The sequence below is a fragment of the Seriola lalandi genome, unplaced genomic scaffold, assembly GCF_002814215.2.
Source record: "Seriola lalandi dorsalis isolate HSWRI2012SDOR001 ecotype SW California unplaced genomic scaffold, Sedor1 jcf7180002054689, whole genome shotgun sequence".
NCBI lineage: Eukaryota > Metazoa > Chordata > Actinopteri > Carangiformes > Carangidae > Seriola > Seriola lalandi.
Window position 1 is genome coordinate 2424064 of NW_019525242.1, and position 13463 is coordinate 2437526.

Below are 13463 nucleotides of genomic sequence, written 5' to 3' on the forward strand. Positions count from 1 at the left end.
TATGTGATAATCAGGCAGACTCTGGACTCACATGTCAGGTTATTACTGCATCCCTGTCTTCTGCTTGTGTTTCGGGCTCATGTAATATGCAGTTGCAAACTGCTTTTTTAATAAAACGTTGCGCCGTTTTTTTTTTTAGTTGCATGCAGGTAAAGCAGCAGCTGACTTCTGAGATTTAGATGGTTGGTATTTGTGTCACAAAGGACGAGAATACTAAACTGGTAGACTAAATATAGACATAATATATTTATGTTTGTATATATTTGCATGTTACCTGTGGGTTTTTCGTTATTCATATTTAATGGATTTAATTCAGCTACATTATACAGTGTATTTTGATGCACACGCTGCTGAAAGGGGAAGACCTGCACATCCTGCAAGCAGCTGGAAGACATGATTGATTCATCTTGCTACAAACACTGTGCCAATCACCTTTAAATTAGTATCTTGATTTGCATGTGTACTTGATGAAAGTAATTCTGAATAAAGTCAGCAGTCATAAACATTGTTTATGTATTTTTAAAGGCGACTTTGTACATTTGCAAATGTGCTGTACAGACGGCGCTGACAACACTTCCGCCTCAACACAAAAAAAAATCCCTCTGTGTTAAAATAGATGACACAAAGTAACACCTCTACAATAACCACCTCTGCCTCTTTAGACTTTTCAAGGTACAATGTTGAGTAAGAGTTTGATAGCCAGTATAATAAATTTCATTACTCCATGATATGCTGGCACGGATGTGGATAAAAAAACATAAAAACAACTTGCATTTCAGCTGCCAAAAGGAACTTTTTATTTTTTATTTATTCATATTCTGAAGATTCCTTTTTCTTGTGCAATTAAAAAAATCACCTCAGTTCACTGGAATTTCTGTTGTAAGAAACTGATTTACAGGAAAGTCATTGTGCCTGAAGATAATATAACTAGAATTACCACCAATCTATCAAGCTGCAGTTTTGCATACATGTCTGTGTAGCCGTCATGATTACAGCCTTTATCTGCAGCGACTTCACAAACCCTTGGGAATTTGTATTATCTTTTTCTATCAGACCTCAGGATGAACTCTTTTCCTAGGAGCCCAAACAGTTGATTACCTTACCTGTCAATAAAATTCACACAAGACTGATGGACAAAATTACTTTTTACTTTGGCCCATATAAATAGATAGAGAGTTTGTTTTTTTGTTCTATTCTGCCGTAATTTTGTCATTTTAAATACATGTTTTCCCTGAAGTCTTTACCACTGTAATATTGACTTTCATATTGCATCCATGTGGCACAAAAATCTGGGTTTTTGTTTTCATTTTAGTAGTAACTATAAAAAAAGGAATCAATATTTATAATATTATATATAAATATATATATAATGGTTGAAATTTTGTGGTTTCTAATGAATAAAAATAAATTATTGGATATACTATACTATAAAATATTATACTGAGATATTATGGTTTTGCCACACTGTTTGACAAACAAAACTATAACCAGCCTCTCTATGGACATTTAATGTGACACCTAGTAAACCAAATTGTGTCCTTTATTTTTTTCTACTATTTTCTCCTTGACCTCAGATGTTAGTTACCATAAATCTGTTCTGCCTCCTGTTTGACCCTTTGTATTTTATCAGAAGTTTTCAAGGCTGTGACCACTCTTAACAAACACACCATAAAGCCTCACGGCTGTGGTGACCCCAGCATACAGTGGTGAATATTAACTGAAACAGGGCTTCTATAAAAGCTTAGCTACCCAAGGGCTCGATCACTTCCCCTCGCTCTGACAATATGTCGCTGCTGGGGAAACTTCTCCCTCTGTGTTTGATAACTCTGTATGGGTGCATGTGCCAGAAACATGATGGTCAACATCAGGCCATGTTTCTTGCGGGTCCTATGACCAATGAGCATGTGCTGGACACCTTTGACTGCAGTCATCCCATACCTCCTGGCTCTAGACAGTATTTTGAGAATCTCCAGAGCAGAGGAGTGACTCACTTCAAAGTGCCGCTGTCATGGGCTGAACTTCTACCTACAGGCCTCCCCAGCCAGCCCCAACAGGCTGTGGTTACTTGTTACCAGACCCTGCTGAGACAGCTGCTGGAGGTGGGCCTTCAGCCTCTGGTTGTTCTTCATGACTCCACAGTGCCAGTCGCTCTGAGATCAAAGTATGGAGGCTGGGACAGCAAGGAGTTGGTGGACATTTTTCAGCAGTATGCAGAGTTTGTGTTTGGGGAGTTTGGAGAGCTGGGAGACTCCTGGCTGACACTGAGCAGTTTGGATGAGCTGAAGGGTGCTGAGCTGCACCACGCTCTCGACGCGCACACCAGGATCTATCAACGTTACCACCAGCTATTTCCTGGGAGAGGTAGGAGACCAGTATTTTATTGCGTTATGTGCTGAGTTTGGATAACAGAATGAGGAAGCCGAACATTAAAGTTTTCTTCTGTTTGGAATGGGAAAATATTAATTTGTGGTTACATATTCACTAAAAAGGGAAATATCTGTTCAGTTGTTATTTAAAAACTGAAACATGCGAATGTGCTAATATTTCTTGAACCTTTGTGCCACTGTTTTCCCTCTAATCTTCTGCTTGTGCCAATACATTACTGAAGCTTAACAAACATTCAAACACAAGCAACCATGCATGGCTGGAGAAATGAAGAGTCTTGCACAGCAATTTATGCACATTTCCCTCCAATTTTACTTACTTTATGTTTATGTTTACCCGATTTATCTTAGCTTAGAGGTTAATTACCACCACCATTAACTAAACTCCTATAAAAGGACAAAAGTAGAGTTGTTTTGACACATAATCATATTTTTTATTTTTCATCTTCTGCTGTATTGTAGTTGTCCAGCTTTATTAGATGCAGAGTGATTATGACAGTGCTTGATGAGATAAAGCTTTTCATATCTATTTACCTTATGTGCCAAAGGTAATGATAAGGAGGATGAGGTGATGCACGGGGAGGAGAATGTGTACTCAATGGAGAGGGTAAATTAATAACAGAATTTAAATATGATATGTTGCAGATGGGCAAGTATCAGTTGGGGTAAAGGGCAGTAAAATCCCAATCATCTGTGACTCCCGACAACTGGTAGGATCACACAGTCACATCAAATATAAGCTATTAAAAGAATAAAAGTAAAACTTGTGTTCGTCACTCATACTAACATAGTTATGTCATTATGTCAAAACTTCTTTTAATAGAAAAAGCTATTTGATAAACATGGTTAATTTCATCTGTGTGAGATGAGAGAAAAGTAATATGGATTCCACACCCCACTACACTAACACATGCATCTCTCTCTCAGAATTATTTAGATTTCCTGTCAATTAAAGTTCAGTATGACTGCACCACTGGACAAATCCTGGCTGAGGAGCTGCAAACTGTCATGGTATATAGCTCATACGTAATAAATGGTAAGATCTTGCTGTCTTACAGTGTTACATGAACTTGTGCTGAATGTTTCTGTTTTCTTGTAGGAAAAGTGTGGAAAGAAACCAATTCTCATTTATGAGGTGAACATCAGTGTTCACTGTTCTCCTCAACACTTCCTGTCTGATACCAAAATATTAAAAGGTAATGTTTTCATTAAGAGTCAAAATCTCAGTGAATAATATTGTTTGCTTACTGTGAATTAAATTGCAAAGTTGAACACCAAATTGTATAACAGATCAATACTTTTATTTTCCTTCCTGTCAAAAATACAACTATATCTGAAATAATGTGATTATGTAAGTAATGTTTTGTACTAGTTCAGACATTTATTTATTTTATAAATAGAGCAGTTTGCACTTTTGCAATTATGTCATGTCATGAAAAATGGTTAAATGATTCAAGAATTGTAATATAGACGGATCCATGCATAGTTTATATATATAATACATTGTTATTATACTTTTACAGCGCTGAGCAATGCAGACCAAAATGTTCTTGGGTTTGACATTGGGGATATGTTACGTCCAGCTGACTCTATCTCAAGAAGGTATTATAATATAATTCATATAGAAAATGATGAATTTAATCTTATATCTTGACCCACCTCTCTTAAACTTTTGTATGTGTACATGTGTGATAATTAAATTTGTGAAGCACAAAATACACAACATGTTGTTGGGGCAGTTCAGCTGAAAAAAGGGTTATTCAGTTTTTTCCCCACAAATTTGTAGTACACAGTGTCACATTTTCACAATCCGTTTCACAAACAGGTGGCACATGAGCATACTGAAAATGACTCCTGAAGTGGGGGATGAGGTGTCGGGTTATAACAGAGGGAGTATGATGAAGACTGAAAATGGAGATGATGTTTGGTTCTAATACAGTCACTTATTTTGTCAAATATACAAATGATCATGTTTAATCTTTTTTTGTCATTATGATTAAAGGTATGATCATTTATTTTCATGATATTAGAACTTAAATATAATTGGTTTGCAGTCAGAAGTTACGGCTTATTTTTTCTAACCTTAGATGAGGAGTGATAAATACCACTGATTTTTGAAAGTACCCAAAATGTGAAAACAATGGTGTCTTGGTGTAATGGTGAGGCCAAGAGTGCATAACTATAGGAGTGTGCTTTGATTAGGGCCCACAGTAAGAAGAGAGTATAATGACAGTAGTTTTGCTCAACTGGTACAACACGGTTTTACTGCACCTGTTATTCTTATTACATTACCTTATCTCACAATAGGTAGCTTTGTCTGTTTATGTATGTGTATATTGAAAGGGGAGGGGACTTAAATTGTTTTATTTCTATTAAAGGGGGTTCGACTGAAAATGTTTGGGAACCACTGTACTTGTTACGCTGTACTTGTATGTTTTGGCTATGTGGTTCCGTCTATAAACTGTTTTCACCAGTCCTACGCCAGTTTATGCCACAGAATATTTGTTGAATTTCTCCTGAAATATTCCCACTTCATCTCATTTTCAACATCTTGTTCTCTTTCTCTTAATGTAATCACATCAAAGTTATGTCACCTACAACAGAAACAATCTTCTAACATCGTCATGTTCCATGACCTACTGCAAAACATGGAGCAATTTTGCCACCATGACCTCATCTGAGCGAGATGCTTTCCTCATGGAATCCTTCCCTTCTGACTTCCAATGGGCCACCTCCAGTGAGTCCTTCAAGGTTGAAGGTGGCTGGTCAGAAGGTGGAAAGGGAGAGACCATTTGGGACCACTTTGGTCACGAAGGCCTGGCCTTTGCGAATCAGACAGCTGATCTAGCTTGTGACAGTTTCCACAAGGTGGATTACGATGTCTACCTCCTGAGAGGTCTTCATGTCAACAACTACCAGTTTTCCATCTCCTGGGCTCGTATTTTCCCCTCAGGCCACAGAGGCAGCCAATCAGAAAAAGGGGCTCTCTACTATGACAAGCTCATCAATGCACTCATTGAATCTGGCATACAACCTGTGGTCACTCTCTACCACTGGGATCTGCCTCAGACACTTCAGGACAATGGTGGATGGACCAACACTTCCATTGTTGAAGCCTTCAAGGACTATGCAGACTTTTGCTTCGTCAGGTTTGGAGACAGGGTCAAGACCTGGAACACATTCAGTAGCCCCTGGGTGGTGAGCCATGCTGGCTATGGCACTGGCGAACACCCCCCTGGAGTAAAGGACTATGTGGTCGCGTCCTATCAGGTGAGAGTAATATCATTACTCTAATGTAAATATAGACTGTTTCATTGTTATTCTGGTGCACTCAGTAGTTTTGCCTTTTCAGGTCACTCACAATCTGCTCAAGGCCCATGCTGAGGCCTGGCATGTCTACAATGACAAGTACCGGATGAAACAAGGAGGGAAAGTGGGCATTGCATTGAACTCTGACTGGGCTGAGCCCATGGACCCGTCCAGACCTGAAGACATAGCAGCTGCAGATCGCTACCTGCAGTTCATGCTGGGCTGGTTTGCACATCCCATATTTGTAGATGGAGATTATCCTGCAACACTCAAGACTCAGGTTGAAGAGAAAAGAAGAGAGTGTCCCCACTCTGAGCCTGCAAGACTTCCAGTTTTCACTTCTGAAGAGAGAAAGAGGATACATGGAACAGCTGACTTTTTAGGGTTAAACCACTATACCTCCCGTTTGGTCAACAAGAGTGATGGAGGCTGCACCCCTGGTATTCAGGGGGTTGGTGACCTCCAGGCACATGTGGACCCATCATGGTCCTCTACAGCTTCTGACTGGATTTATTCAGCACCATGGGGTCTCAGAAGGCTTCTAAACTACATTTCCACAGAATACTTGAACGTTACCAAAGTGCCGATCCACATAACTGGGAATGGGATGCCTACTGAGCACAGTGGGGACACTTTCAATGACACCAGCAGAATAGAGTACATGAGGAGTTACATCAATGAGGCCTTGAAAGGTATGCTTTGTGTCTTGGACCCTTTAAATACCTGATTACATATGTGTTTTCTACTTTAAGCTTTTGAAGACTTGTTATACAAGGTCATGTTAAATGAGTTTTAGTGGCTCAATGTCTTTGTTCTCTCAACAGCTATACATTTGGATGGAGTAAATGTGCAGCAGTTTACTGTCCAGTCACTCATGGATGGCTTTGAGGGTCCACAAGGATACAGTAAACGCTTTGGACTCCACCATGTCAACTTTGACTTGCCTGACAGACCCAGGACTCCAAAGCAATCTGCCTACTTTTACTCCCAAGTCATTGAGAAAAATGGTTTTGCTTCCAAAAGCCTGATGGTACATGCACCAGAACTGAAAAACATGAGGTCAAATAAAGTTTCCTCAATGCCACCCTCCACCGTCCCATCACAAGCCATGGATGTCTGGAGGAAATTCTCAAAACAAAGCAAATTTCAGAGAAAACTCTACCACTATGGTACCTTCCCAAAAGGCTTCAGTTGGGGAGTATCGTCATCAGCTTACCAGATTGAAGGTGGCTGGAATGCAGATGGGAAGGGGACCAGCATCTGGGATACATTCACCCATAAACCTGGCAGTATTCCTGGTAATCCCAGTGGAGATGTGGCCTGTGACAGCTACCACAGACTTGATGAAGACCTCTACATGCTACGAGCTCTGAGGGTGAAGTCCTACAGATTCTCTCTGTCCTGGTCCAGGATCTTTCCTGATGGTCAGCGTACCTCACTGAACCAGAGAGGTGTTGACTACTACAATAGACTCATTGATGGCCTTGTAGCATATAATATTACACCCACGGTGACACTCTATCACTGGGACCTCCCTCAAGCTTTGCAGACCCTCGGTGGATGGGACAATGTGGATATGATTAACATTTTTAATGACTTTTGTGACTTCTGCTTTGCTACTTTTGGAGACAGAGTGAAATTTTGGATCACCTTCAACCAGCCTCACACAATTGCATGGTCAGGATATGGACTTGGACAGATTCCACCAAATGTTAAAAAGCCAGGACTTGCTCCATATAGAGTTGCACACAACCTGATAAAGGCTCACGCCAAGGCCTATCACACATATGACAATAAGTATCGCAAATCCCAAGGTGGTCTAGTATCCATTGCCCTAAATGCTGATTGGATTGAACCTAAAGATGTTAACGTTCCCAGAGAAGTGGCAGCTGCTGACCGCGCTCTTCAGTTCCAACTGGGCTGGTTTGCACACCCTATTTTCAAGAATGGTGACTATCCTGACGCAATGAAGTGGCAAGTTGGAAACAAAAGTGAACTCCAAGGTCTTTCAGAGTCAAGACTACCTTCCTTCACTGAGGAAGAAAAGAGCTTCATCAGGGGAACTGCTGACATGTTCTGTGTAAATCACTATACTACAAAAATTGCACGTCATGCTACCTTGAGACTTACCCCACAATCTTATGAATATGACCGGGATTTGTCAGAAGCAGAGGAAGGTGATTCACCAACTACTGTCATCAGTAAGCAGAGAGCTGTAGCATGGGGCTTGAGAAGACTCCTCAACTGGATCAAAGAGGAGTATGGAGATCCAGAGATTTTCATTACTGAGAATGGAGTAGCTACAGATATTAAGACCACAGTTGATGACACGGACAGAGTATTTTACCACAAGACCTATGTTGATGAGGCTTTAAAAGGTGAGTGCACACATCAGTTATTACATTTTTAGAAAAAATAATTTTTAAGAATAAATAGAAAAAAAAATCTGGCTGATATGTCCCTGTCACTTGGTCCTCTGAAATTAGGTGACACACATAATATGTCATATGATTGTTTGTCTGTGGACAGTTTGTCTGTGGACAAACAATCATATTCTGACTCAAATGCATCATATTCTGTGGAATTATACTATATGTATATAATTATACTGTACTAAATCAAGGCCATCTATCCACAAATGTCACCTTTTTCTGCTAATTATGTTATTTTTTTCCAAATATATGCAGCTCATAATCTTGATGATGTGAAGGTGAAAGGATACATAGCAACATCTCTCATGGATTCTTTTGAGTGGCTTAATGGGTACAAAATTGGATTTGGCCTGCACCATGTGGACTTCACCAATTCAAACCGGCCAAGGACACCCAAACGCTCAGCTCACTATTATTACCAGGTCATGAGGGACAATGGCTTCCCATTACCAGATGATGAGAAGATGCTTTATGGACAGTTTCCCAAAACCTTTAAATGGAGTACTGCCAGTGCTTCTTACCAGGTAGGCAATGCCAGCACATTGGTGGAGATCACTTCACACAGGAATGGTGGAGTGTCAGGATAGGTTTTTATATTGTGTTAAATTTGGGGCAACTTTGAGGTGTCTTTCAGAGCTCCTGTAGGATGCACAGGGTCTTTCCCATGGATGGTACTATATGACTACCTTTCTTGCATTTCAGATTGAAGGGAGCTGGAGAGCCCTTGGAAAGGGACTGAGTATCTGGGACAAGTTTGCCCATACTCCTTTGAGAGTGGACAACAGTGACAATGGTGATATTGCTTGTGATAGTTACAATAAGATTGACAAGGATGTTGAGGTGCTGAAGAAGTTGAAGGTATCCCACTATCGCTTTTCTGTATCCTGGCCCAGGGTGCTTCCTGATGGCACCAACAACCACGTTAATGAAGCTGGGTTGAACTACTACCACAGATTACTGGATGCCTTGGAAGCTGCTAATATTCAGCCACAGGTAGGCGCTAGTGTTGTTGTTCATATTAAGGTACCAGACATTCAATTAATTATATAATGGTTCCCATGTGTAGGATTTGAACATTTCTGACTTCGATGGCACTTAATGGTTGTATTAAAAATGTCAGCAGTGCATGCGGGTTAAAATGAATGTTTCCTTAACAAAATACAATTTGGTCTCAAAGGGAAACATTTCACCTGTGTGAAAAGTGTACCATAATAAAGTAAACTTTTCTTTCCTCTATTTGTCAGGTCACGCTATACCACTGGGACCTTCCCCTGGCTCTACAGAAAGTTGGAGGCTGGGAGAATGAAACCATTGTACACAGATTCAGAGATTATGCTGATGTTTTATTCAGCCGACTTGGAAGCAGAGTGAAGTTCTGGATCACTTTAAATGAACCCTACATCGTAGCCAACCTTGGTTACGGATATGGAACCTTTGCTCCAGGTATTCTTTTGAGATATTCCCTTTATTAACTGATTTTTATTGATTTATTATATGATTTTTTTTTTTGTATGGACCAGCACTATCTACTATAAGTTTAAAAGTTGTAGAAATTACCCACTCTCACTATCTTTGGTGCACCCCAGCCAGCATTTGTATGTTGGCCCCATAAAGGTTAAAAATGGTCTGAAATATGGCATTGCAATATGATTTGTCTCGGGGTTCCACAGTGGCCCCTGTGGAATTTCACCAGGCTGCAAGTAGGACCCAGTTGGGTTATTTATAGGAGACCCATATAGGCCCCACCTTTTCCAGTCAAGGTGGGTGATACCTGGGCATATATGTATCTGTTCTAAGCCATATGAAGTCATGCACCCAAGGATATGGGTGAACACATATGGGTCTAATGTCTACTGTAAAAGCCAGATTGGACCCACATGGACATGCTGGCTGGGACAAAACCAGTGGAGTGTCCTTAAAAAAAAAAATATTATGTACATACAAAAGTAGTTTCAGAGAGATAACAAATTGCCTAATGTAAACTGATCAGTTTATGTTAGAAACTCTCAAAGAAGTTAGTCATAGCTGGAAATCGGTTTTGGAAATTGTCTTTGTTGTCGATTTTGCTTAACTTTAAGATCCCTATAACAATTCTAAACCACATAAACATATCCTGTATGTGGTCTATTGGTTGTAATTGTCCTGTTTTTGAAAATCTTATAGCACTGTTAATAACACCTTGAATGTTTCAGGCATTGTGGGTAAGCAGTATATTGCAGCTCACAACTTGATCAAGGCCCATGCTGCGGCTTGGCACCTCTACAATGACAAGTACCGTGCAACACAGGGTGGCCTCATCTCCATTACCATTAATTCTGATTGGGTGGAGCCACAGAACCCACACAAGCAGGAGGATGTGGACGCAGCCAAGCGATACTTGCAGGTAAACAAATACATGTAAACACCAGAATTGAGTCTGCCACTTTGTACCTTTTTTTTTTAACCTTCACAAGAAAGATAAGATTGTGTCAGGTAAATTAAAGCTAAGAAAAGCACATCTAGTGGAGAATGCTTTTTAGTGAAAACTTCTGGAATGCATTATGTTTTCCCACAAATTTGTTAGCCATAGCAGATAAACTTATAGTAACAATACAACATATGATTTATTCTGCAGTTCTTCATTGGCTGGTTTGCCCATCCCATCTTTAATGGTGATTATCCTGACTTAATGAAAACAGTCATTCACAAAAGAAGCCTTGCTGCAGGTCTCCCTGAGTCACGGTAAATGAATGATAGTTTATTCCATCACAAGCACAGAAATATTATTGATGCATACAATGATATTTGCTATACACTTGGTGTTGAACCCTCAATCAATAAATGCATTCTGTCATGCTCTACTTACACTTCCACCACAAGTATTGTTTATGATTTGGTTCAGTAAACTAAATGTAATTACCTGGAATTATGCACTGTAAGTGACAAATGAACATTATTTTTTTTGGTCTGAAGACTGAGAGAACATCTTTAATCAAAGATTGTGTTTTAAAAATTACCTCTTTCTAACATAGGCTTCCGGAATTCACTCCTGAGGAAATCAAGAGGATCAAAGGGACTCATGATTACTTTGGCTTTAACCATTACACCACAGTTCTTTCATCCCCTGTTGATTTGGGAAATCAGCAGGATTATGAAGGTGACAGGTAAGCTTGAATGAAAAAAAAAGACACCTTGATAATGTTTTCTCAGTTGCCTGTTTAATGGCAGATACCAAAAATATATATGACATATTTGAGCAATGGCCAGAGAACATCCAATCCAATATCCAGGGGTACTAAAACCACACATGACCGCACCTGGATTGAATCTGGCTCCTTCTGGCTGAAGATCACTCCATTTGGATTCAGGAAAATCCTCAAGTTCATCAAGCATGAGTATGGAAACCCGCCCGTCTATGTCACAGAGAATGGGATCTCAGAGAGAGGAGCAGTGGACTTGAACGACATCCACAGAACGCACTATTATGAGAACTACATTAACCAGGCACTGAAAGGTACCATAGCCAGTAAATATTTGACAGATTTATTTGAAAAACACTATGGATAAAATATCAGTATGATAAATATATCATTTTGCATTATGAGCATTATCCTAATGGTTTTAAGTTATGTATGTGCATTTAATATAGTCATTATTGTTGACTTTCAGCCTATGTTCTGGATGGAGTCGACCTGAGAGGCTACACAGCCTGGTCATTAATGGACAACTTTGAGTGGGCTGCAGGCTACTCTGAGCGATTTGGACTTTTCTATGTGAACCGCTCCGACCCCATGCTTCCTCGCATCCCTAAAAACTCAGCCTCTCGCTACGCCTCCATCATCAACTGCAATGGCTTCCCAGATCCAGCCATTGGGCCCCATGAGTGTTTGAACCCTGAAACTGAAGGTAATGTAATGCCAAGTCCATAGACACAAAAACAATGTATGAAGTAGTGCTGCCTCTGATGTTAATCCTGGGAAACATTCTTTCAACAGCACGCAAATTGTACACTACGAAAACTAATATACATTTTTGCTGATCTAAATGCAAATATTATCTTAATCACAGGAGTATTGATGACATTTTTCTTGTTTCTTGTCCCTGTCTTGCAACAGTTACAAGTACCCCCACTGTGACCACAGAGAACACTGCTCCTGCAACTGTTCCCGTTATGCCTCCGAACATGGTGGACTTCTTGGGTCTGGAACTTTCATCTCATGATGCTGAAGTAGCACTTTACATCACCTTTGTGTTTCTTCTTGTAAGTGTAATAGGGATCGTCTTTGTTCTGTATGGGCTCATGAAAACAAAAAGGAAGTTAAAGAGAGCAGCTGTGGAATCTGTAAAGATGGAAAGAATGTGAGGAAGGTTTTGGAAAGGAGTGAAATCTCCATTAACGGTCAAGGGCGATCTGTCAGTTTTTGTCTGCTTTTGATGGATCCAGATCAGGTTCTAGATAGACACCTGGGTTGCTGATAAATTCATGGTTTCCCATTTAGATACCAGCATAAAGACCATATAACTTTTTAATAAACAGCTTTTTGTTAAAAGTGGCGGATTACAAGCATGCCCAGAATAAGATACGCAATTTTTTATTAAGGTAATTGAAAATAATATTTCTAAACACTGTGTATTTCTAATTTAATACATGTAAAAAAAATGTGTATGGTTATATGTTATTTGCTTCACTCAGTCGCTCCAGTCCCTGTTTTATTACAGTAGTTTCTGTGCTTTCACTTGTTGCTGTACAAAAAAACAGTCTCTGAATATTGGACCCATGGGTCTGTCATCCAGTTTCTCAGTGTAATGTTGTGATCATTACAGCTTCAGTGTTTACAATACTGATTTTGTGAAATAAAGACTATACCTTCACTGCTTTCAGATGCTTGTGTCAGTGTCAATGAATGACCTCTGGATGGCGACAGTAAATCATTTTCTTACTGTTCACTGGCTGTGATGCTGTTGCTCTCATCTGTAGCAGTTTCATATTTGTTAAATATACATAAATATTTAACTGAAACAAAAACGAAGGCTAAATAAGGTTAAAGACTGCCATAAGTAAACCCAAAAAAGAAAAAAAGTATGAGATGTTGTGAAATAGGGTGTACTCTCACTATGAGCCAGACATTTTCCTCTTTTTGTACCAATATGATTTCACTATATTCAAGATCCCAATTAGGAATACATTTAACTGGAGGGTTTTCTAAGCTCTCACACCACAACCTGCTTTATGCTGATGCGAAACTTACACAATATTCCACTGGGACTAATAAAGCATTTTATTAGTGGAGTCTTCCGTATGTGTACAGGAGCTTTTTGAACCATCAACTTTCAGGACGAAATCTAACACCTCCAGGCT

At 39.6% G+C, this 13463-nt stretch overlaps 1 protein-coding gene across 2 annotated transcripts; it reads left to right on the top strand.

The window, feature by feature from the left end:
• The first annotated feature begins 1784 nt into the window (after positions 1 to 1784).
• LOC111667458 (lactase/phlorizin hydrolase-like) lies at positions 1785 to 12985 on the top strand. 2 transcript variants are annotated; one of them, XM_023423171.2, is made up of 17 exons: positions 1785 to 2361; positions 3030 to 3094; positions 3312 to 3395; positions 3484 to 3580; positions 3908 to 3986; positions 4970 to 5654; positions 5737 to 6385; positions 6518 to 8071; positions 8381 to 8649; positions 8828 to 9118; positions 9370 to 9568; positions 10318 to 10508; positions 10740 to 10846; positions 11137 to 11268; positions 11395 to 11618; positions 11774 to 12010; positions 12220 to 12985. In XM_023423171.2, exons 1-17 carry the CDS (start codon positions 1785 to 1787, stop codon positions 12465 to 12467), a joined length of 5688 nt encoding a protein of 1895 aa, XP_023278939.2. In that variant the 3' UTR covers positions 12468 to 12985. The 2 variants fall into 2 exon arrangements, with proteins under 2 accessions (XP_023278939.2, XP_023278940.2); XM_023423172.2 differs by having other exon boundaries at positions 4988 to 5654.
• Positions 12986 to 13463: the final 478 nt, after the last annotated feature.